We start from the raw sequence: 25,683 nt of genomic DNA on the forward strand, positions 1-25,683 counted from the left end.
GAGGCTTTGCAGAAATTTACTGGCAGAGCAGAATGATTCTGGTAAGTGTTAAGTCGGTGAGGGGATGAGATATATGATATTTTCTGCCAAGTTGGGTATTCTCTCAAGTATTCATTTTGCATTGCTTATCCTTTAAGATATGAATATACATATTTCCTTTGTGAGCTTATCCTACTTCCAGAGTTTTCTCCCCAGCCTGAGCCTTGCTTTGGGTCTTCAGGCCCAAGTTTCTCCCCATGTCTTGGATGATTGCCCCCACCTACCCTGCTGCCACCTGGGATCCAACATGCTCAAACCCAGCTGTGAACTAAACAGAGTATTAAAAGAAAGAGCCTTTGCTTCAGCAGTTTATGTTAAGACGGGGGCTTGGGTCATCTCATCTCCACGAATGTGTAAGGTGAAAGTCCTGTTAGATAAGAGTTTTTGGAAGACCCATGTTTTGTGCTTTTTGGGTTTCAGTATAAGGTTTTTCCTGCAGGGCTGCAGGGAAAGTTCCCGAGCATTTCCAACCAGTGAGGTGCAAAATTATTTGGGCCTACAACTCTACCTATTCCTTTCACAATCATTTTTGAAAAAACACATCTGTTAAGCTGAACCATGTGAAACTGCTGAATGCTGATGTTTGGCAGTTTTCTACTTAAAAAATAGGCCAGCAGTTTTAAAATTCAACTTAATATATGAACTTTTTGAAAAAGCTTTTCTGGGAAACTAAACGGAAGACGGACGCCAGATTTCTAGAGCAAGGGGAGGAGGGACCCGAGCAACATCTCTTCCCAGTAACTCCTGGCTCCTGCGCGCGGCCAGTAATTTCGACTCCGCCCGCCGACTCACCTGCCCGCCTTGCCACGCCCCATTTTGCGGCCGCCGTAAAGTGGCTGCGCGGCGTGGCCACGCCCCTTCAGCGCTTGTTGTGACGCAGGCGCCCTAGGCTTTTTGAGCGGGAAAAAGAAGCAACCCTGAGTGGTACCCGGCGCTGTTGGGAGCAGCTGCTTTCTCCCAGGCCCTATCTCCCGTCCCTGGCATGGGGCTACTGGAGCTTTGCGAGGAAGTGTTCGGCACCGCCGACCTTTACCGGGTGCTGGGCGTGCGACGTGAGGCCTCCGACGGCGAGGTCCGACGAGGCTACCACAAGGTGTCCCTGCAGGTGCACCCCGACCGGGTGGGCGAGGGCGACAAGGAGGACGCCACTCGTCGCTTCCAGGTATGCAGGATCCCGCCCCGAGGCCGACGGGCCACCCGGGCCGCCTCCGCCTTTTGGCTACCGGGCCCTGCCCGGGGGAGCGCACTGAACTGGTCTTTGCGCCTCCTGATCTTGTCTCGTGCCGCGGTTTCGGTGGGAGGAGCAGGGATGACTTACGGATACTCTCTGCCCTCAGATCCTGGGAAAAGTCTATTCCATTCTCAGTGACAAAGATCAGAGAGCAGTGTACGATGAGCAAGGAACAGTGGACGAGGACTCTCCTGTGCTCACCCAAGACCGAGACTGGGAGTCGTATTGGCGGCTACTCTTTAAAAAGGTAGGGGATTCTGGAGGTTTGCTTGTGACTGTTACCATCATTCGATCAACAAACCTTTATTAATTGCCTCTAAGGTCTTGTGTTAATTTTGTAGGAATGAGGAATTTTGAGTTTGGCCTTGAAATATAAATACACTTACTGAAACAGGCTTTTTATTTCCTGTTAATGCGACTGTTGCACTAAAAAGGGCCGATTTATTTTTTTGTAGGATGATGCACTTTATTTTACATATCCAATGTAAGTCCTGATTCCGGGTCGCCTTTCATCCTTGGGAACTTCACTTACATTTCTCTTCCCTGGTCCCTAGTTAGCAGTTGTGAAGACTGGACTTAGAAAGGAGAACTCCGGAAAAGCTTAGGCATAGAAAATCTGGTTCAACAATTGCAACTCAAGCAACTGTTGTGTTACAGTAATTCAACACCTAACTCTAGTTTTACTAGTGTACCTTTTATTTAAAGTAAAACTCCCAAAGTTAAAGCAAATCTCCTTTATTATCAGATATCTTTAGAGGACATTCAGGCTTTTGAAAAGACATACAAAGGTTCAGAAGAAGAGCTGGCTGATATTAAACAGGCCTATCTGGACTTCAAGGGTGACATGGATCAGATAATGGAGTCTGTGCTTTGCGCGCAGTACACAGAGGAACCCAGGATAAGGAATATCATTCAGCAAGCTATTGACGCCGGAGAGGTCCCATCCTATAATGCCTTTGTCAAAGAATCGAAACAAAAGATGAATGCAAGGAAAAGGAGGGTAAGATTTTGAATACTGTTGATTTATATCTTGACTGCTTCCAAAAAGGATTTGAGAGTATTTACAGCAGTAGAAGTAAACATAAAGCTCCAGAAATGACTAGGGTTCACTTGGTCTGATAGCTTTCATCTAATAAAATGGACATACTGGAGGCACGCCTGTAATCTCTGCACTTTGGGAGGCTAGGGTGGGTGGACCACGAGGTCAAGAGATTGAGACCATCCTGGACAACATGGTGAAAATACCATCTCTACTAAAAATACAAAGATTAACTGGGCGTAGTGGCACGTGCCTGTAATCCCAGCTACTTAGGAGGCTGAGGAAGGAGAATTGCTTGAACCCGGGAGACAGAGGTTGCAGTGAGCCAAGATCGTGCCACTGCACTCCAGCCTGGCGACAGAGTAAGACTCTGTCTCAAAAAGTAAAAATAAAAAAAATAAATAAATAAAATGGGCATACCAGTTCATCAAGAGAAACTATTTTTCTAGTATATTGTGCTCACAATGATTTTTATTGTTTAACTCTTACCATAGTAAAGTAGCACTGAAGTCTTTTTTTCATATGGGCCAATTCTTGTAGCCTTGTTGAGGCAACCCTCAGGAGATAAAGTTAATGGAGCCTGGATACACAGGACAGGCAGTGATCCTTATTCAGTTGGGGGGTAAGAAGAGAATGGCAGAGACTGTCTTGTTAAAAGTGCAGATTTGGGGGCCTTTGCCAGAGTTCGATTCTTGAGGTGGATACAGAATTCTTTTTTTTTTTAATCGAGACGGAGTCTTGCTCTGTCACCCAGGCGTGATCTCGGCTCACTGCAACTTCTGCCTCCTCAGTTCAAGCGATTCTCCTGCCTCAGCCTCTGGAGTAGCTGGGACTACTGGCACACACCACCATATCCAGCTAATTTTTGTATTTTTAGTAGAGACAGGGTTTCATCATGTTCACCAGGATGGTCTCGATCTCAACCTTGTGATCCACCTGCCTCAGCCTCCCAAAGTGCTGGAATTACAGGTGTGAACCACCGTGTCCAGCCTTTTTTTTTTTTTTTTTTTTTAAGAAAAACTTTAGCTTTGTGGTCCCCAGCTGTGCCAGGGGTATGGTTCAGGATGAAACCTCAGATCATCAGGCATTAGATTCTCACAAGGAGCACACAACTTTTAGAACCATTGCTGCCTTCATGAGTGCCCCCTGGAACTTTTCTGCAGCTTTTACATATGAAATGCACACAGAGAAAGCTGTCCTTTTTATTTCTAGTGAAAATTCACAGGGCCTGTTTTGCCTAGATGGCTGCACCCTCTCTGGTGAGCTGAGGGGAGCCGTGGAGTGTATATCAAGATCATTTTGGTTCATAGGCTACATCTGCTAATACTTAGGCTGACAATTACCTTAAGTTCATTTTCTGAGATGAAACTGAGCACAGCTGCATTCACGGTAGACTGTTAGCTTGAGAAACTTCCCTAGAATTTGAGAAAATGGTATAGTTTTGAGAGACTGTTCAACAAACCTGAAGGGAATGCTGAATTTAAAGAGATAATTTGAATACAAGGAAACAGTGTCTTCTTATAGATATGGGAGGTCCTAATGTATCATCATCCCCACTATTAATTCCATTAATTGCTACTTGGAAAATTCACAAGGGATGTTGGGACCTCTTAAGTTGTTGCCCTAAGAACACCTTAGTGTGTTCTTTTGTTCTTAGTGATATTTTGGAAACAATGCCCTAGGAAAACTTGGCAAAGGAAGACTCCTTTGAAATCAGGTAAAGAAAGGTTAAAACTGAGTCTGCTGATGTTTCTTCTGACTACTCAGAAGTCATTTTAAACTGGGATTCCCAAGGGGATTACCACTCATGTAGTAAATTGGGTTTCCAGGAGAGGAATTGGAAGTATCTGTATCCTAGCAATTGCATTGTTTTCCTTACTTTTTTTTGTTTTTCTTTGTTTTTAAGAGATGACATCTCACTCCATCACCCAGGATGGAGTGCAGAGGCATGATCACAGCTCACTGCAGCCTCAAACTCCCAGGCTCAAGCTATCTTCCTACCTCAGCCTCCCTAGTAGCTGGGACTACAAGCACATGCCACTACACCAGGCTTATTTCTTTTATTTTTTGTAGAGTTGAGGTCTTACTATGTTATCCAGGCAGGTCTCAAACTCCTGGGTTCAAGTATTCTCCCACCTTGGCCTCCCAAGGTATAGGGATGACAAGTGTGAGCCACCACACACAGCCTCCTGTTCCTTTTTATCACAATGTGATTTATGAGTGCCAAATTACTTACTACCTCTAGCAAGTAGAATTGGGGAAAAAGCAAATAAATGGTAATTGGAATCACAGGATCTACTGCTTGTTGTCAGCATTGTTGCCAGCATTGTTGCCTTTTAATAAATAACCTAGTTAGGTAATTCTATTCATTTTGTCTATTCATATAATCCTCAAATTGAAACAGTATTATGGATTTGCTTTTGGGAAAGAGAATGTATTTTAAACATTTGCTGGTTGCTCTGAATCTCATGTGAGTTTCTGTTGCAGGCTCAGGAAGAGGCCAAAGAAGCAGAAATGAGCAGAAAGGAGTTGGGGCTTGATGAAGGCGTGGATAGCCTGAAGGCAGCCATTCAGGTAAACTTGGCAGTTTATTGCCACTTCTTCCTTAATGATCTGAAACCTGTTGCTGATATTTTCTCTGGAGTGTTGTATTTGGTTTTCTTCTCGTAAGACATAACTCGCATGCCATCTATTTGTCCTTTTCAAGTGTACAATTTGTTGGTTTTTAATATATTTACAAAGTTTTACAATTATTAACACCAATTGAAGGACATTTTCACCACTCCAAAAAAACCTCCATACCCACTTCTCCAGCCCCTGGCAACCACTAAGTACTTTCTATGGATAGTGTTGTGAAAGCTTGTGTTTTAACTTCTCAAACAGAGCAGACAAAAGGATCGGCAAAAGGAAATGGACAATTTTCTGGCTCAGATGGAATCAAAGTACTGCAAACCTTCCAAAGGAGGAGGGAAAAAATCTGCTCTCAAGAAAGAAAAGAAATAATGAAATTTTTCTCTTCAGAGGTGCTTAGGTGTAAATTGATGCTATCGTAGGCAAGGTACAGTCAAGATTTGAAGGCAAAAGTCAACTCAACTCTTGAGAAAAGTTGTTTTCCAGCCTGAATTTTTCAGATAGATTAGACCAAGCAGAATCTGTCAACCTGATATTAGTATTTCCTAGAAAGCACCTGACATTGTGTGAGGTCTCACCTGAAGGAACTTGGTGGTGACAGTTGGGAGGGCGGAGGGAAGCAGTGTCCTTCCTGACAGAACTTGCCTCCATGGATCGTCTGTACATGGAACTCTATCTGTTCATGCTGTTTTCTGTGATGTGTCTGTTAGAATAGGCTCTCTACCCAGCTAGAACACCTTCCAAGCACTTGTTGGACAGCTGCCTTCCACATACTTCCCAGTTTACATTTGGTCTTAATGATCTTGAATAGACCCTCTATTCGTTTTACTCAGTCAGGTTTTGTACTGATGTACAGGTGTTAAATTACTTCAGGCATTTTTGTAACAATTGTATATGATTAAATAAAAAAAGCGATGGTTAAGTTCTGGGGGCTTTGTAAATGATCCCAGTGAAATGTGACCTAGAAAAATATGAATGGTGTTTAGGATGAGAGAGAAGGGGAAAACAGTAGTCCTGGTCAGCTTTATAATAGAGAGCCTGGTTTCCGTAGCAGGAAGAGAGATGTATATTGTAGTCCTGCCACTAATTGCCGAATGTCTTTAGTTGGGCCACTGAGCTTGTCTGAATCTGTTTCCTCATTTATAAAATAGTTATTACATTGAAACAAAGAGTGAAATCCAAACTTGTCAAATTGTATTAAATATGTCCAGCTTTTTGGTTAAAAAATAATTGCACTGGCTTTGAGGGAAAACACACAGGGTGAGGGAATTGGGCTAAATGACTTCTTAGAGGCCCCTTTCTGACTCTTTAACTTTGAAAGGCAAACCATCCAATTATTATAGTGAACTCATGGTAATGGTTTGTGAGAACAGTACAGAGATTTTCATTTCTATTTAGATGAGTTGGTATGAGAATATATGGAATTTTTTTTAGGGACTGTTTAAATCTTTGATTTGTAGACTATGAAATACACCATATGCATAAAGTAACCCTTTAGCTATTGAGCCTTATATATCATAATTTATCTAAGGTAAACATATATGACACATTTTCAGTTTGTGACTACAAATAGGTTAAAAGTAATTTTTAATTGTATTAAAAATATAACTTAATGCAGGTTGTTTGAAGCATCTGTCTTCATATGATAGCATTAGAACACCTTGGTATAATAGTTACCCTAATTTATGATTATTTGTGTTTAACTCTTCTGAAAATTAATAAGATCTAAAATTGGCATAAGATTAGTATTTTAGTGAAATTTAAAATAAATTTAAGCCATAGTTAAAGCCATTGCTGCATTCATGAGTGCCCTTAGGAAAAGGTCCACAGTAAAACCAGAAAGTCAAACCTCTCCTCCTCCATACCCATATCCTGCTGTCTATAGGATATGTTTATGCTGGATTAATTTTCAGGTTTTCTTAAACTTTTAAGGAATTATACTCTGGTGGCTCACTAGTAGATTCTACAAATTATTTTTTAATTGACTTCCTTAGAGTTGCAGGAGAATATCTGGCAAGGTACATTTAATATTTGGAAAAAAGATATGACCAGTAACATACTTTAGTAAGAAAATAAGCATAACCTGGCATCAGGTAGGCATTTTAAGGTTGAGCTGTCCTATCTGAACAAAAAAAGCAATATAATTTATTACAAAAGTTACTTTACACCAATGCTTAACATGTATGTCTTTAGGTACACACTCCTTCCATTTTAATATGCTGATAGGGTAGGACATCTAAAGAGAGCTTTAGGAATGACATCTATTTGATGAGGTCAGATTTTTGACAGCAAAATGATTTAAAACAGTATAACTCTCCAGAAATGAGCACAAGCTGAAGTATTCTGAAGCCAGTAATATTGTCACTGATCATTTGCTGCTTTTTGTGTATGTGTGAGCTCATCAAATCCTATATAATTGAACTGATCATTGTTAAGAGACAACATGAGCAATTATTTGGGTATTATTCATTGTTGCATCTTTGGGTACAAACTTTCCTTTCCAATGGAGTAGGTTAATTTATGCTGAAAGAGTAACTGGAGGTAGAAACAACACTCATGTCATTTTTGGCAGATAATGCTGTTTTGTTCTTCAGTCACTTGTGCCAAAATCACTCTTCATGAAGATGGTTTCTAATCAATCTTCTGTACAAGCTCTACATCACTTGATGACTGAACACTGCTTCATGAAATCTCGTGTTTTCTGCAGCCTGATAGGTTCTTCTCATTTGCCTTAAGGTCCCTGCCTGGTTCGAGAGACTGGTCCACCTCTGCTTTGAGATTTTGTAGACCCATGTAACTGAGGACCTGTCAGATGACATCACAGAATAACATTAGTAGACAGTCTAGGTTTGATAATAACTCAAGTTTATAGCTAAGGGCTTTCTTGCTCCAATTATGAATTTGACTTTCTTAAGGTATGAAAGCAGTAAACTAGTTTTGCAGAAGAGCCCACTAATTAAAAAGAACTAAGATGTCTGATTCACTCACTTCAATATTACATTAGTTATACCCAACTATCGGTGTGGCAGAAATTACAGCTCAAACGCAGATGTGAAAGGAGAATCTGACAAAAGCATTTAAAGACTACCAAACAATGCTACAGGGAACTGGCCTGAGAAATCACTTGGACTACAAAGATTGTTTGAGGCAGACTAGTTTTTACTATAGTTGCTGATTAATCTTATTAACAGGAAAAACATCGCAGCTGTCCATTACTTCTAAATGCACCTTTAGCATAGTGAGAATGACCCTGATGTGGTGAGAAGACGGTAAAAGGCAGAATTAAGATATCCTGCAGCCTGGGCAGCATAGTGAGACCCTGTCTCTACAAAAAATAGCTGGGTGTGGTGACACTACTTGTAGTCCCAGCTATGTGGGTGGCTTAGGTGGGAGGATCCCTTGAGCTCAGGTGGTTGAGGCTCCAGTGAGCCATGATCATACCACTGCATTCCAGCCTGGTCAACAGAGTGAGACCGTCTGAAAAAAAGACATCCCTCTTCACTGGAACCGAGTCATTTTGGGTGCAAAAAGAAAAAAAAAAATCCCTCAGTTTCCTCCCATCAATTCTTTGTTAGTACATCTACAGGGTATAATTTGAAGATAAAAAGAGTTAATGGGATAGCGTCAGACTTGGCGTACCATGATGGTTTAGAATTTCTTTTCTTTCCTTGGCCTAACAGATTAACTGATCCAAGCAGTTTAATCCGTAGGAATATGGATTTTTGCCTACATAATAAAATCCATGCCATGTTCTTATAGAATATTTTGAATGTTCTAACAAGGACTAATTAGGGTTAAACTTTTTAGATTAAAAAAAAAGCAGTTGACCAAAGCAGTGAGAAGTTAGTTTACATGGTATGAAAAAAACCTGAAACTTTTTGGCTCTGAGAAATAGAATTCTCCTAGCTTTTTATTATACCCCATGTTCCAAAATGAATTTTAGGTGATTTACAAAGATGTGGGGAAGCAATAAATCCAAGAGAATCTGAAATAGGTGTAGGAATAAGACAAAAGCTGGGTCTTAACACATCCACACAGTTGTAAATAAGGGCCATGACCCCACCTGTACCTGCAGATCCCTTACCAGGTCGTGCCTGATGAGGATACTCAACTGCGCATGAGCGATGATACTGTGTATCCAGCTAAAAGAGAAAAGAGGAGACACTTCTTACGATGCAGCTTCTCCCAAAGGATAATATTTTAGCAGGTTCACAGGAAAACCTTGAAATCAACAGTGTAAAAGGCACAGACTACCAGCCTGAGGGACAAGTCAGCTAAGTGCCCTGTGTTGAATTTCAAGTAGAAAATGCCAAGCCAGATGCCCACAAAGCCATTTATTGTAAAAATTGTGAATTCTTCAATGTTATTACTATGCTGTTACGCTACTTGCTATGTGTGTGTGTGTTGTTTTGCCTCTGAACCTGTTTTTTTTCTTGTTTTGAGATAGAGTTTCACCCTGTTGCTCAGGCTGGAGTGCAATGGTGTGATCTCTGCTCACTGAAACTTCCACCTCCTGGGTTCAAGCAATTATCCCATCTTAGCCTCCTGAGTAGCTGGGATTAGAGGTGTGTGCCACCACACCTGGCTAATTTTTTGTATTTTTAGTAGAAACGGGGTTTCACCATGTTAGCTAGGCTGGGCTTGAACTCCTGACCTCAGGTGGTCCGCCCACCTCAGCCTCCCAAAGTGCTGGGATTATAGGTGTGAGCCACCATGCCCAGCCACAGCTAGCATTCTTAATAAATTGAGCAACTAGCTATCTCTCTTTTTATAACAGCAAATGGGGAGAGAAATGGTAAGTAATTTTTACTTTTTTTTTTTTTTTTAAACATATGAGAAAGAGAAGACTGAAATGTTTTCACCTGTTGAGTTTTATTCCTAAGGCAACCAAAAATTAAATGTTTTTAGTGAGGTGCAGAGGTGTACCCCAGGAGGCCAAGGTGGGAGGATCACTTGAGCCCAGGAGTTTTAGGTTGCAGTGTGCTGACTGCACCACTACACTCCAGCCTGGGTCAGGAGTGAGACCCTTGTCTCTTAAAAAAATGAAATGTTTGGCCAGGAACGGTGGCTCACGCCTGTAATCCCAGCACTTTGGGAGGCCAAGGCAGGTAGATCACTTAAGGTCAGAAGTTCAAGACCAGCCTGGAAAACTTGGTGAAACATTATCTATATTAAAAAAAAAATAACAAAAATTAGTCAGGTGTGGTGGCAGGTGCCTGTAGTCCCGGCTACTTAGGAGGCTGAGGCAGTAGAGTCATTTGAACCCAGGAGGCAGAGGCTGCAGTGAGCTGAGAATGCACCACTGCACTCCAGCCTCTGCGACAGAGCAAGACTCCGTCTCAAAAAAAAAAAAAAAGAGTTTGAGAGAATCTAGCTGTGTAATATAATCATCAAGTACTACTTAACATATGTCCTGTATCAGATTATGAGAAGGCAAATTCAGTAGAAGTTCTCAAACTTTTGGGGTTCAATGTGAACCCCAAGAATCAGAAATGCTTATGTTTCCTTTTTCTTGTTTTTGGTGAGTTTCCCCCTAAGTCAACTTCGTGGGGTCTACTATGTTGAATAGTGTTCCCTCAAAATTTACGACCACCTGGAACTTGTGAATGTGACCAAGTTGGAAATATGGTCTTTCAGATGTAATTGAGGTAAAGTCATACTGGATTAGGGTGGACCCTAATCACTAAATTCAGTGACTGGTATCTTTATAAGAAGAGAGAACTTTGGGCACAGACACATAAGGAGGAAAGCCATGTAAAGACAGAGGCAGGCTGGGCCTGTGACTCATGCCTGTAGTCGCAGCAGTTTGAGGGGCTGAGGTGGGAGGATCACTTGAGCCTTGGAGTTTGAGACCAGTCTGGCCAAAAACGGTGAGACCCTATCTTTTTTTTTTCTTTATTTTTATTTTTTACTCATAATGGCTAATGTATGTATATAGAGACCCTATCTCTACAAAATGAAAAATAAATTAGCAGCAGAGAGTGGCATGCGACTGTAGTCCCAGCTACTCAGGAGGCTAAGGTGAGATGATCACTTAAGCCCAGGAGGTTGAGGCTGCAGTGAGCTATGCTCTGCACTCCTCCGGCCTGGGCATCAGAGTGAGACCCTGTCTTAAAATTAAAAAAAAAAAGGAGTGGTGGCTCACGCCTGTAATCCCAGCACTTTGGGAGGCCAAGATGGGCAGATCACTTGAGGTTAGGAGTTTGAGACCAGCCTGGCCAACATGGCAAAAGCTCTGTCTCTACTAAAAATACAAAAATTAGCTGGGCATGGTGGTGCACGCCTGTAATCCCAGCTAATCGGGAGGGTGAGGCAGGAGAATCACTTGAACTGGGAGGCATAGGTTGCAGTGAGCTGAGATTGCATCGTTACACTGCAGCCTAGGCAAGAGCAAGACTCTGTCTTTAAAAAAAGGTGGTGGGGGCGGGGGAGAAATTGGGAGTGATGCAGCTGCAAGCCAGGAACACCAGGGATTGCAGGCAGCCACCAGCAGCCAGGAAGAGACAGATTTTTCCCTAGAAGAATCCAAAGGGAGCATGGCTCTGCTGACAACTAGATTTTGAACTTCTTGCCTCTGGAACTGTGAGAAAAAAATTACTGCTGTTTTAAGGCACCCAGTTGTTGGTCATTTCTTATGACCTAGTAAACTAATATAAAGGTCTATTCATAGATTATCTTCACTACTCTTCTACTAGAAGAAAGATTTTGCAGTGCATTAGCCTGCTGTGTGGTTCAAGGGTCATGAGCTGGGATAAGTATGCTGCAAACACCACCATCCCGACAACTTCCAGGATGTGGAGTCCCTGGTTACTTCCCCAGGATCTCCAAGCGCTCTTGCCACAGAGCAATTTATGTGGGGTCGAGCTTCTGGCCTACAAATGGGGAAGGTCAGTGCATGACCCCATTGCTGATCAGGTTTTTCCTATTAAAAGGGATAGTAAATGCACAATAAATGGTAGTGTCAGCATTTAAAATGCCAGTAGAAAGAAAAGGTCCTAAGCTAAACTGGGTGTTTAGGACTTTTTCTAGATTGATTATCAATATAAAATTTTTTTCTTTTCATTCTTTTTTTTTACAAAAATTTTTTATTGGATCTAAACCCATGGGCAAACCGTCCTAAGACTACCTAATGATTAGTGTCTAGGCATAGATTTCAGTCTTATACTCATCCACCAGGACTCATAATCTGAGACCACTTTTGATATAACTCCAGAAGAGCAGGATTATACAATAAAGTTAGGTTCATCTGATATGCACTGGGGTTTTATATTCTTGTGCTCAGACATAGCTAAGCATTAAATTGCTTAGAATTTGTGATTTCTGTATAAGGCATTAAATAATAGGTGTCAGGGACCAGTTAGGATGAGAACAAAATGTATTTATAACACTTTTTATTGTTGGAAACTCAATTTCATTCTGAGTTAAGCCTCTAGATAAAGTCTTAAGTCTGCCAAACTAGTATTCCCCCCACTTCTTCTTTCCCCACTATCCAGACCATTCTAGGAAGTATGTCACTATACCAAAAATGATTGAGTTGTGTTGGGCCTGGAGAAAAAGTCGTGCAAAAGGAGCCTTTCTTGGGGTTGCTGATAGTTAGGCTCATCCACCACTGCACTTCGAGCTCTGCTGGAATCACCATGGGGTTTCTGCAAAGGAGACAAAAGTTACAGAAACTCTGAAAACTATCTGTAAGTATGTAGTCAAAACCCTATCAACCCTGGCAGATACGGTACGTGCAGGCCAAGCAGCTCCAATTCCATGTCATAAATTAGCACTCAGTTTGTACTTTTGACAAAACACAGTATAAATCAAGATCAGAGCACAAATCTTGCAGAATTACTGCCCATGAGGCTGGATAGTAAGCACATGGAAAGGCAATATGAAAGAAACATACCATCAGTCTTTGTGGCCTCACAGTGCTCACATGTTCCACTTCAGCTGTGCCAATAGGTGGTAGTAGATTATTTCGACTCAGAGGCATTGGTGAGGGAGAGGAAAGCAAGTCAGCTGCCACCGGGCTACAGATCCCACCAACATCACGAAGGTATGAAAGCATGAAGTTAGAACAATACCAGCAAATTGATTAGAAATCAGATAATTGAAGCAGATGAATTTAATGTGCACAGAAAGCTTTAGGCTGCCTATGTTTTTAAGTAGAGATCTCAGGATTTTAGAAAAAAATAAGAGTTTTTAAAATAGTGCTGATTTTGTTTTGAAGCTCTACACTGGGCAAACAACAGAAGTTGGCCTTTTCTTTCCCACATAACTGGACTAAAACATTTGTCCCTATCTGGTATTGTACTTCTCTGCTGATTTGGATTTGTAAATTCCCAGCTGATGATGGAATTCTTGATAGTTCTGGACCTTCTGGTTATCCTTCTCCCTAATAACTATAGTTCTTGGGTACAGTTCCTAAACCTTCATTCCCTTCAGTAGGATCTGGAGGAGCTTTCAGTATTCCTCATACTTAAGACAGTAATTGAAACTGAATGATAATTTCATGACCCAGAAGTAACAAAGCAACTTATTTTTCAACTTTGAAAAAAAATACTGTCAGATGGAATGAGAGATTAATTATACATCAAGACTACTCATCCCCAAATGAATGAATTTATAGCTCTGTTGGTATAGATACAGCTACATCCACATAATAAAGCTTAACTTGGAAGCTGAATTGAAAACACTGTTGTGGCCTTATTATCTCATACCTTTGTTATATTTTTAGAAACAAATCATGCTAAGACAGTTTGTGAATCAACAGCTAAAATAATTCTGTGTTTAAAATTGGCTCCTAGGTATTTTTTGCGTAACAAGGCTCAGAGTGTAAAGTGAATGAAGGGTGGGAAAAGGAAAGGAATTATTTTTAGTGTCACTTCCTAAGAAGTGCTAAGGGGTATTTTTCCTGGTAAATAAGCAACTACTTATCTGAGGTTTATAAAGTTTTCATTGTCAATGGAATAAGCAGATCCCAATGGTACAGAAAAACCTTAAAGGGGAATTAACTGTTACTTTGGGGTGAAATTTCACTTAAGATGTTCCCACTACAAAAAACATTTGATTAAATAATAAATAGGTTCGTTATTCCTTTTGTAACCCCAATATAGTATTCTAGCCAACATTTTATTTTTACAAGTAGACATAGAAGTCTTTAGCTAGATCAACAGAAAGATTCATTATTTATTTCATTAAAATTTAATCCCAGCCGGGTGCAGTGAGTCACACCTGTAATCTGAGCACTTTGGGAGACTGAGGCAGGCAGATTGCTTGAGCCCAGGAGTTTGAAACCAGCCTGGGCAACATGACAAGACCCCTGTCTCTACTAAAAACACAAAAAATTGACCTGGCATGGTGGCACCCACCTGTGATCCCAGCTACTTGGGAGGCTGGGGTGGGAGAACCACTTGAGCCCAGGAAGTTGAGGCTGTAGTGGGCCATGATCATGCCATTGCATCCCAGCCTGGGCAACAGGAGTGCAACTGCATCTAAAAAAAAGTAAAGTAAAATAAAATTTAATCCCATTAAAAAATATGGGCAATCTGTCATAAGACTACTTAATGATTAGTTTCTAGGCATAGCTTTCAGCCTTACATTTAAATTAATGCTGTATGTAAAATGCATTAGTTTTACCAGTTTCCAGAAGTTCTGCTTTTGAAACCTACACTCGGGTTCCTCTGAGGATTTCTTCCACAGGTCTTGGTGTTCCAGCACATGAATGGCTGGTGCTGATCGGATGCAGGGTTCGTGGTGGTGGATTGTGTCTCCTGGCGGACTGCACTGTGTATGACAGAGATGATGTACTAAACTCCATAGCTCGATTTGGCCAATTTCGAGTTGAAAGGATGGTACTGGACCCAGGCCTCAGAAGTAGCTTGTCATCAAGATCTCTAGTAGCCAAATCAGAAACCCACAGTGAAGTAAAGATCTCTATGTAAACAAAGACAAGACTCACGGGTTAAAGCCTTAGATTAGAAACTACACTTAGGGGAAAATAAAGCAAAAATAAAAACCTTTCAATAAGTAACCTAGTTTCCAAATGGTACTCTAGCTCAGGCATGAGAATCTGTTCTTAAAAGTAGAACATTATTTCAATCATAAACATAGTTTACTAGAATGGCCATTTGGGAAGGCAAGTCTGTTATTCACCTGCCATCACAGTCACTTTTAGTCACCAGTGAAGGCAAGCCTGAAGGACACCTACTCCAAAGTGCTTCCCAAAAATGTGCCACAGGGGCTGATTCCTATTTTAAGGCATTCTTTTATGCTGAAAGATTGTTACCTGAAAGACAAATATTGCTGCTTGGGAGTAGCTGTGGTTTCAGTGTGGCTCCTACTGTGGCGATTAAAGTGCTGAGCAAGTTGGAGCTGGCAGGGATTTGGGTTTGGGTTCCTTGAAAGCTGGGAGTGGGCAAAGGGTCTTGGGCTGCCCAGAGCCAGAGCTGTGGGACCACAGTAGCCTCATCTGCATACATAACTGAAAGACAACCCTTTTCTGTAAGTCTTCCAATAAATAAAATACTACACCTAAACAGTTCAGTAGCTTAAATACTGCGCTACAGATTCAGGTGTATTTTGTGTTTTAAAGCAAATGAGAGGACATTTGACTATTTTAAGACATCTAAGGCTGGGCATGGTGGCTCACGCCTGTAATCCAAGCACTTTGGAGGCCAAGGCGGGCAGATCACCTGAGGTCAGGAGTTCAAGACCAGCCTGACCAACATGGTGAAACCCTGTCTTTAAAAAAAAAAAAAAAGACATCTAAGAGTATCTGAACAGTGAAATCGAAGGGAAGTGAAAAGAATAAAGCAGCTAAGCTCTGCCATTTGCTCCTACAGCTTTCAGCAAGTTCCTCAACCTTTCAGGCCACTTTGGTGTCCTCTAGTGCAAAATGGCCCCGTGCTTGGAGGACTTTGAAGAGATCCTGCCCGTCAAGGTATAGGACTAAACTATTCTGGTCTTCCTGCCTCTCTAGCAATTAATTCACTTATGCTTTTTTCTTTTTTTAAACACACCCTAACTGCTTTCTAATTACACAAGTTTAGGCTTTAGCCCTTTATTTTTTCTATGAACTTCTAGATTTGATTATGATCTCTAGCCAGGTGACTTTTAGGTCAATTTCCAGATCTGAAATCTCTTCCACATTTCCAGTGAGAATGGCCCATCTTTTCCACCAAAACAGCCTTCTTTGAAGCTTGAAATCTGAGATGACTGATTCCTCTATTTCTGTTTAATTCCACTTACTTGACAATATCTCCCAAAATAACTCATTCCTTTCTCACCCTGTGTGGTCGCTTGAGTGCATACCCTTAACAGCTCGTGTGGACTCCTGCACTGACCCCTTACCTTTAGTCCCTTCCACTCTATCCAATCGATGTTCCACTGCTGTGAAGTCGACCTTTCAAATTCCTGATTTAAACGTATGTGCTGCCAAACCAAAACTCATACATTGCTGGAAGAAGTGTAAAGTGGTACAACTCCTTTGGGAAACTATGGCAGTTTCCTATGAAACTAAATATATACCTGTCCTGTGACCCTTTTACTTCCAGGAATCAATTCAAGAGAAATGAGACCGTAAAACCACAAAAAAGACACATTAGAATATTTATAGTACCTTTACATGTAATACCTCTAACCTGGAAACAATCCGTGTGTTAGTTAACAGGAGAAAAGATAGATAAATCATGCGTATTCTTACAATTGAATACTCCTCAGCAAGACAACAGGTCATATGAAACGACGTGGATGAATCAGAAAACATGACACTCAAAACCCTCCACAATCTGGTCCTAACGTTCATAAGTTCCATAGTCACTTCTTTCTTGCTAATCACACCATGGCCTATTTTAATTCTAGAAGATTGCCAATTATCTTTGTCCGGAAACATTAAAGTTCTGCCCCATCTTCCATCCTTTTATATCAAAAATGGTCTGCCTCTCCTAAATGTTTTGTATTTTCCTATCTCCAAACCTTTCCCCATATCATTCCTATACCTAGAATGCCCCTGCTGCTCTCCTTTGCTTATCCAAAGCCCCATCTTTCAAGGACAAGTTCCAAACCAACACTTACCCACCAGAATGCTTTGGGGCTGTCACAGCACTCATTCTGGACAGCACGCGCATGGCATTCAGTCACAAAAATGTCACATACGGTTAGGACTCTTTTTACCCAAGTATGTGTTCTCTTTCCAGTTATATTACCAGCCCCCTGAGGGTGGAGTATTTTTGTTTTTTGTGTTTTTGTGGTTGCTTGGTCGGCACTCAGTAAATGCATGCCGATGAACTGATTTTCCTTTTCTCTATTTCCTTTTTACACTCTATAGTCTGAAAATGTTGAACCTCTTACAGGAGCTTGTCCATTAGGGAGAGATTTCTTGGCTGTAGAGGCATCCCGTGAACCAAGAGACCATTCATGTTTGGCTGATGACTGCTTGCTTGACAGAGACTCATCTACATGTCGAAAGAAGACAGTACTTATGATTGGTTGGAGAAGATACCTGTTTGGTTTCCCAACCTTGCCTAAAGTTCATATTTTCAATTTGGTTATTTATACTTTTTCCCTGTGCTTTAATTTTTATAATATCTCGGGGACCTTAGCTGGGGCCCCAAGTCAACTATCCATGTGATAGAGCCCCTCCTTTCCTCTCCATTCCTAAATGATAATAGGTAGGGGGAAGCCTGATCAATCTGGATGAAAACAATTAACAGACCTCTCATGGGGAGTGAGGACCTTCATTATTATTATTATTGTTTACATTATAGTAGAAGAGAAAACTCAGACAAAATATGGAACAGTAATAGAAAATAATAAGGGGAAACTCTAACTTGATCTCATTCATCATCACACAATCCTGCACTCTGTACAAAATAATCCTCTTTCACTACCTGTGGAGCAGGTCAGCTCTCGGTAACCTAAATCCTAAAGACTGTACTAGGAGGTAAGCTTATCTGTTCTAATTTTAGCAGGATGTAATGTTTCTTGGACTGGCACTGCCATCCTAGACCCCTGCTTGTTTTCTCAGATCATCAGCTCATTACCTTTTCTGGCCATCTCCACTGCCATAGAATGTATTTTCCTTCCTCTTTCTCTTCAGAATGTTTTAATTAACTCTTCTTCCTTAGATCATGAACGACCAGAATGTCTTATTTATTCAGGGCTTAGGCTACTAAACCATGGCCACTTCAACATGCAGAAGTGCTTTATCACCACCAAAGGAACATTAATTTACCTGGTTCATCCCTGGTGTAATGACTTATGAGCCTTCCTAATTTTCTTTTCTTTTTTTTTTTTGAGATAGTCTCGTTCTGTCACCCAGGTTGGAGTGTAGTGGTGTAGTCTCAGCCCACTGCTACCTCTGCCTCTCAGGTTCAAGTGATTCTCCTGCCTCAGCCGCAGAGTAGCTGGGACTACAGGTGCCTGCCACCATACCCAGCTAATTTTTGTATTTTTTAGTATAGATGGGGTTTCACCATATTAGCCAGGTTGGTCTTGAACTCCTGGCCTCAAGTGATCCACTCACATTGGCCTTATTTTCTTTTTAAATACCTGTTTTGTAAATCCAGCTGCACAGTATCTGGCCAGTATACCAACAAAGATCTGGTAGTAAAACCAGAAAAAAACAAAACAAAAACTAGATCTGGTAGTAAAATCCAGGGTTGGTAATGTGGCCTAAAGAGTAGATTAGAATTTCTCTCTCTCTCTCTCTCTGTTTGAGACAAGCTGGGCAACATAGTGAGACTCCTGTCTCTAAAAACCAAACAGGGACCAGGTGTGGTGGCTCACGCCTATAATCCCAGCACATTGGGAGGCTGAGGCAGGTGGATTGTATGAGGCCAGGAGTTTGAGACCGGCCTGGCCAATATGGTGAATCCCTGTCTCTACTAAAAATACAGAAATCAGCTGAGTGTGGTGGTACACTTCTGTAATCCCAGGTACTTGGGAGGGTGAGGCACAAGAACTGCTTGAACCTGGGAGGCAGAGGTTGCAGTGAACCGAGATCACACCAGTGCACTCTAGCCTGGGTGACAGTGAGAGACTGAAAAATAAAAACAAAAAATAAACAGGTGGGCCATGTTGAGAGAACAAGGAAGGAAAAAGCCAAAAGGAAGGAGGCATTCAAAGGACGATGTAAAGGCCATAGAGAATCTATGAAACCACTTTCATAGATTTCAACCACTAAGATGAGCCCTTTTTATTATCCTCCATTTTTCCCAAAACAGATTTAGGCTGACCACATGGTTAATTCTAGATTGCACAACGTATGGATGCCTCCTCAGAAGAGCTAAGAAGTATTTATCAACTCTAATTTGCTATTAATATTTTAAACTAAAACTGACCAAGGCAAAGAGTCACCGATTATGATAAACACATAACTGTACTAAAAAGTATTAAGTCAGAAATCATACAAGTAAGGCAAACAACTGAGCAAATTTCCTCTGGTGAGAGTAGCTCCAGAGTCTCCAACTGATCCCTCTGGGGCTTACCGGATTTGAGATGGACAGCACCTTAGACTGTGGCACTCGTGGTAACACCAAAGGGTGTGGTTCACTCAGCACACAGGGACTTTCTGAATTGGGTCTGGTAACTGCAGCATTACTCTCATCATCTGGGCAAAGGAATAAAATCTATTATCCATGGGTAATCTTCTGGCCCATAGCAACAGTATTGTGAAAAAAATCTCTCCTGAGAATTCATAGTCTTCACTTATTTTTGCAGCCCAATTTTATACCACCTGCATGATTCAAAAAAACCCTCAAACCAAGACTAGTTGAAAGTGGTTTCCCAGGCACCTGGCAGAAGGAGAAAAATATCTCTAGAGCAAAGTCGTCCCACACACCTTTGGAGCTGATGGAAATGTTCTATAACTGTGCTATTCAGTGTGGTAGCCACTACCCTCCTGTAGCTATAGAGCGCTTAGCATGTGGCTAGGGAGTGAGGAACTAAATTTTATTTTTAATTTTAACTGATGGCCAAACGTGGCTGATCCCTACTCTAATGGACAGTGTAGCTCTAGTGGAGCCTTAATTAATCCAGACCTCAATTTTGACAGGTAAAGTTCTGAGATTAGAAACTGCTGTTAAGAATCATATCCAGAAAGAAACAAGGCATCTTGAAAAAGAGCAAGCAAAAACAACATAATCAGATCAGCAAGGATTTCAGAAATTGGAATTGATAGATGTAGAATATAAAACAAAAGCAGAAATAGAAAATATGACTAAGAACAAGACACCATAAAAATGATCAAGCAGGCTGGGCATGTTGGCTTATATCTGTAATCAAAGAACTTTGAGAGGTGGAGGCAGACTGTGTGAGGCCAGTAGTTCAAGACCAGCCTGGGCAACATAAGGAGACCCCCATCTTTACAAAAAAAAATTAAAATTAGGTAGCCATGGTGGCATGTGCCCTTGGTCCCAGCTACTTGGGAGGCTGAGGTGAGAAGATAACTTCAGCCCAGGAGGTTGAGGCTGTAGTGAGCTGTGATGGCACCACTGCACTCCAGCCTGGACAACAGAGTGAAACCCTGTTTCAATAAATAAATAAATATATATTAAACTTTTCTTCATTAATTTAGACTTTAAAACTCTTGATTAAAAGTTAAAATGATTATAAAAAGTTATAAATACGTGATTACATTTCATCAGAGTTTTATATACTTTGAGGTTAAAGTTCACAGACCATGTAGTCCTACTGCATATATTGCAAACCTGCATGTAGTTGGCTTCTTCACACAGAGTTTGGAAAAGTTGCCCTAATAGTAGAGATAGGTTTGTACCAGCAACTTTCAGTTTGTTCTAACAACAATGAACCAACTGGTCCACGACAAAGCCAAAACTGCAAGTGTTCTCTTTCTATACTTCCAGGTATTCCAATAAAAAGTAATGACAACAGCTAACATTTACTGAGCTCTTACGTATTCCAGGATCTGCCCTATATACTTCGATGTAACTTATTTCTTAAACAATCCTATGAAACAGATATTAGTATTTATACTCATTTTATTGATAAAGAAACTGAGGCTCAAAGAAGTTAAGCAACTTGCCAAGGGTGTAGATAAAGTTAGTGTCACAGCCAGCAGTCAAGCCCAGTTGTCTGGCAATGTAGTCTGTGCTTTAACCATTAAATAACACTGCTTCTCATGGGGATCACATTTCAGAGCAGGGTTGGCAAACTATGGCCCATGGGCCAAAACTGGCCTGCTACTGAAAAAAATATATATACATTGTGGTAAAATACCTGTGATTTACCATTTTACACTCATGTCACTTAACAGCAGGGATACATTCTGAGAACTGCATCGTTAGGTAATTTTGTCATTGTGTGAATGTCTGAGTGTATTTACACAAACCTGGGTGGTACAGCCTATTACGCACCTAAGCTAAATTGTATATAGCTTGTGCCTAGGCACAGGCCTGTACAGCATATTACTGTGCTGAAAACTGAAGGCAACTATAATTCAATGGTATTTATTTAAACAAGCCTACACAGAAAAGGTACGATAAAATTATGGTACAAAAGATAAAAATTGTACACTTGCATAGGGTGCTTACCATGAATGGAGCTTGCAGGAATGAAAGTTGTTCTGAGTGAGTGAGTGAGTGGTGAGTGAATGTGAAGGCCTGGATCATTACTGTACACTACTGTCTATAAATGCTGTACACTTAGGTTACACTACATTTTTTAGAAATTTCTTTTTCTTCAATAAATTACCCTTAGTTTATTTTACTTTTTTAATTTGTAAATTTATTTTTTTAACCTTTTGATCCTTTTGAAATAACCGCTTAAGACATAAACACTGTACAGCTGTATAAAAATATTTTCGATTTCCTTATTCTGTGAGGTTTGCCCATTTTAAAATTAGTTTTTACTGTTCAATCTTTTTTGTTAAAATTTAAGACACAAACACACACATTAGCCTAGGCTTACTTGATATAAACTTACTTTGTAATTTTTTATTTATATATTACCCTTCAATAAAAACATTTTTTTTCCTTTTACTCCTGGCAAGCTGTGATTCAATAAGAAGTTTAAAAATGTGTTTGCTGGATTTCTCCTTCCAGCCAAGATGGAGTAACATGAACTGGGTTTACTCTCCTGCTTAAAACAACCAATAAAACACACAATGGCTTTCAAGACACTGTACATCAGATAATGGAAGTTCATAAACCCTGAGATGATAAACAAATGAGACTAGACCTGCAATTGCCTTGAAAAAGTTTCCAAGATATGGCATAAAGAGAGGGAACTGGCCGGGAACAGTGGCTCAAGCCTGTAATCCCAGCACTTTGGGAGGCTGAGGTTGGCGGATCACAAGGTCAGGAGTTCAAGACCAGCCTGGCGTGGCGAAACCCCGTCTCTACTAAAAATACAAAAATTAGCCAAGCGTGGTGGTACATGCCTGTAATCCTAGCTACTCAGGAGGCTGAGGCAGGAGAATCGCCTGAACCTGGAAGGTGGAGGTTGCAGTGAGCTGAGATCGCATCACTACACTCCAGCCCAGGTGACAGGGTGAGACTCCATCTTAAAAAAAAAAAATGCACACAAAGAGTGGGAACTAAGGCACAGCCTGGTAACTCCCTGAGTTGACAGTCCAGAGACCAAGGCAGCTAGGATTCACAGAACAGAGTATCTTAGAGAAGAGAAATATACAGGAAGAGAACCCATGGTGTCTGTAGAGGGTGGGGCATCGTTTGAGCATTCAGAATATACTGATCAGTGTACATATCAGAAGCCACCTGAGGCTATGGGGAAAAAAAACTAAAAGAAGGGAACAAGGAATACTGCCTGTTCCTACCCTCCAAACTAGAACAAAATCTATTCATGGAGCACTGGGCAGAATAAGATCTTGCCCCAGTAGGTGGGTAACAAATTAGCTCTAGATTGAACATTGCTCCAGACCTAACAAATCATAAAAGAAAGACCAGAATGGATCAAACTGTTTGCAAGTAACTTAATAGCATTTCAGAACAAAGCTCAAGAAAATATGCAGTAATAAAAAGAAAAAAGGAAATTCACCCCTTATGTAACATTCACAATGTCGAATCCAGTCAAAGATCACCAGGAAAATACAAGTCATAATGAAGAGAATATAAATAACTGAAACCAACCTAGAATCAACAGATATTCAAGTTATTCCATTATTCCACATTTTCAAAAAATCAAATAGAGGCATGGAAAATATATATGTCTTTCTCAAATCATACTTTGAGATGAAGATGAAAATATCTTACGTGAAATTCTGTAAATGAGCAAATTCAACACTTTAGAAGAAAAGATTAATGAACTTGATGGCATAACAATAGAAATTACCCAAAACGAAATACATAAAGGAAAAAATAAAATAAAATTTTTAAAGCATGAGTTATCTGATGGATAAACAGTGATCAAACGGACTAATTTGAAAGTGACTGAAGTCCTGATGGAGGATGTGGGACAGAAAAAAAAATCTGAAGAAATAATTGCTGAAAGCTTTCCAAACAAACAAACCTACAGCTCTATGAAGTTCAACAGACTCCAGGCAGAAGAAACAAAGAAAATTACATTAAGGCACATCATAATCAAATTGTTCAAAACCAGTGCTAAAGAGAAAATCTTAACAGCAGCCAGAAAAAGAAAAGATACATCCACACAGGAACAAAGGATGACAACAGATTTATTTTCAGAAACAATGCAAGTGAGAAGAAAATGAACAGCATTTTAAAATTACTAGGAGGCAAACTATTGACATAGAGTTCATAAAATTATTTTGCAAAAATGAAAGCCAAATAAAAGAATTTTCATATCTACAAAAGAAACAATTCATCACTAGCAGAAACACATACACGCAATGTTAATGGATATTCATCAGGCTGAAAGAATTAAAAAAAATGTTTTTAGCTTATAAAATTCATATAACATAAAATTCACCATTTTAACCATTTTAAAGTGTACAGTTAAGTGGTTTTTAATATATTCACAGTGTTGTACAATCATTACCACTATGTAATTTTGAAAAATTTCCATCACTCTGAAAAGAAACACGGTACCTCTCAATTTTCCTCTTTATCCATTCCCTGGCAACCACTAAACTACTTTCTGTCTCCACAGCTCTGCCTATTCTGGATATTTCATATGAATGGAATCACACAATATACATGGTGCTTTGTGATTGTCTTCTTTCATTTGGCATATTTTCAAGGTTCATCCATGTTGTAATGTATCAGTACTTAATTGCTTTTTATGGCTGAATAATATTCCATTGCATGGTATACTAGTCTGCTAGGGCTGCCATAACAAAATAGCACTGATTGGGTGGACTGCACAATGGACATTTATTTTCTCACAGTTCTGGAGGCTAGAAGTCCAAGATCAAGCTGCTAACCTGGTTTTGAGGTGGCCATCTTCTTTCTGTGTCCTCACATGGCCTTTCTCCACATGTGTGTAGAAAGAGATCTCTGGTGTCCCTCTTCTTACAAGGACACTGGCCCTGTTGGATTAAGAGCCCACTCTTATGACTTCACTTAACCTGAATTACCTCTCTAAAAGCGCTATCTTCAAATACAGTCACTTTGGGTTGTAACATAAGAATTTTAGGGGGAAACAATTCATCCCATAACATAGAGATAAACCAAAATTATGTTCATTCATCAGCTGATGGACATTTGAGTTGTTTCCACTTTTTGGCTCTTATGAATAATGCTGCTAGGAGCATTCATATACAAGTTTTGTATGGACATACGTTTTCTCTTCTCTTGGTTATAAACCTATGAGTGGAATTTTCTTGGTCTTTTAATAATTTTATGTTTAACATTCTGAGGAGCTGCCAAATTGTTTCCACAGTAGCTCCAGAGTTTTTTGTTCTCACTGCAATGTGTGAGGGTTCCAATTTCTCCCTATCTTTACTAACACTTGGATTTTTCCTTTAAGAAATAAAATTTAATTAAAAAGGTATATACACATAGCCATCCTAGTGGGCATGAGGTGGTATCTCAATGTGGTTTTGATTTTCATTTCCCTAATGACTAACGATGTACAACATCTTTCATGTGCTTATCAGCCATTTGCATATCTTCTTTGGAGAAATATCTATCCAAATCATTTGTCCATTTTTAAATTGGGTTGTTTGAGCTTTTATTATTGAGATGTAGTTCTTTATTCCAGATACTAGATCCTTATATGATTTGTAAATATTTTCTTCCATTTTACAGCTTGTCTTTTGCTTCCTTGATAACGTCTTTTATGGCACAAAGTTTTACATTATGATGAAGTCCTAACTATCATTTTTTCTTTTGCTGCTCATGCTTTTGGTGTGATATCTAACAATGTATTATCAAATCCAAGGTCATGAAGACTTACTCCTTTGTTGTCTTCTGAGAGTTTTATAATTTTGGCTCTTAAATTTAGGTCCTTGATCCATTGTGAGTTGATTTTTGTATATAGTTTGAAGTCAGAATCCAACTTTATTCTTTTCCATGTGAATATACAGCTGTTCCAGCATCATCTGTTGATGAGGCTATTCTTCTCCCATTGAATGATCTTGGCACCCTTGAAAACTAATTGGCCACATATGTGTGGGTATATTTCTGAGCTTTTGATTTTATTCCACTGATCTATTTGTCTGTCCTTAGGCCAGTTCCACACAGCCAGTTTTGATTACTGCAGTTTTGTAATAATTTTTTAAATCAGGAGATATGAATCCTCTACCTTTATTCTTTATAAATACTGTTTTGACTATTCAAGGTCTCTTGCATTTCCATATGAACTTCAGGATCAG

At 40.1% G+C, this 25,683-nt stretch overlaps 2 protein-coding genes across 20 annotated transcripts in view; one reads left to right on the forward strand and one right to left on the reverse strand.

Moving 5' to 3' along the window:
* The first annotated feature begins 926 nt into the window (after nucleotides 1-926).
* DNAJC9 (DnaJ heat shock protein family (Hsp40) member C9) overlaps nucleotides 927-25,683 on the forward strand; it is a 54,869-nt gene continuing 30,112 nt past the window's right edge. For 2 of the 6 annotated variants that reach the window (XM_054242331.2, XM_035268015.3), the window contains exons 1-5: nucleotides 927-1,201; nucleotides 1,377-1,517; nucleotides 2,016-2,270; nucleotides 4,797-4,883; nucleotides 15,773-15,870. In XM_054242331.2, coding sequence (XP_054098306.1) covers nucleotides 1,022-1,201; nucleotides 1,377-1,517; nucleotides 2,016-2,270; nucleotides 4,797-4,883; nucleotides 15,773-15,870 — 761 coding nt within the window. In that variant the 5' untranslated portion in view covers nucleotides 927-1,021. Of the gene's footprint in view, nucleotides 1,202-1,376; nucleotides 1,518-2,015; nucleotides 2,271-4,796; nucleotides 4,884-5,192; nucleotides 6,119-12,433; nucleotides 13,615-15,772; nucleotides 15,871-17,256; nucleotides 20,501-25,683 lie in introns of those variants that run through there. The other 4 variants (XM_035268014.3, XM_078345618.1, XM_035268016.3 and 1 more) reach the window with 4 other exon arrangements.
* FAM149B1 (family with sequence similarity 149 member B1) overlaps nucleotides 6,900-25,683 on the reverse strand; it is a 55,933-nt gene continuing 37,149 nt past the window's right edge. For 6 of the 14 annotated variants that reach the window (XM_078345600.1, XM_054242321.2, XM_054242320.2 and 3 more), the window contains 8 exons: nucleotides 19,418-19,539; nucleotides 17,280-17,383; nucleotides 14,600-14,824; nucleotides 14,300-14,422; nucleotides 12,835-12,958; nucleotides 12,461-12,586; nucleotides 9,010-9,082; nucleotides 6,900-7,745 (listed from right to left, as the gene is read on the reverse strand). In XM_078345600.1, coding sequence (XP_078201726.1) covers nucleotides 7,672-7,745; nucleotides 9,010-9,082; nucleotides 12,461-12,586; nucleotides 12,835-12,958; nucleotides 14,300-14,422; nucleotides 14,600-14,824; nucleotides 17,280-17,383; nucleotides 19,418-19,539 — 971 coding nt within the window. In that variant the 3' untranslated portion in view covers nucleotides 6,900-7,671. The remainder of the gene's footprint in view (nucleotides 7,746-9,009; nucleotides 9,083-12,460; nucleotides 12,587-12,834; nucleotides 12,959-14,299; nucleotides 14,423-14,599; nucleotides 14,825-17,279; nucleotides 17,384-19,417; nucleotides 19,540-25,683) is intronic. The other 8 variants (XM_078345597.1, XM_078345599.1, XM_078345594.1 and 5 more) reach the window with 5 other exon arrangements.

The sequence above is a fragment of the Callithrix jacchus genome, chromosome 12 (genome assembly GCF_049354715.1).
Source record: "Callithrix jacchus isolate 240 chromosome 12, calJac240_pri, whole genome shotgun sequence".
Taxonomy (NCBI): Eukaryota; Metazoa; Chordata; class Mammalia; order Primates; family Cebidae; genus Callithrix; species Callithrix jacchus.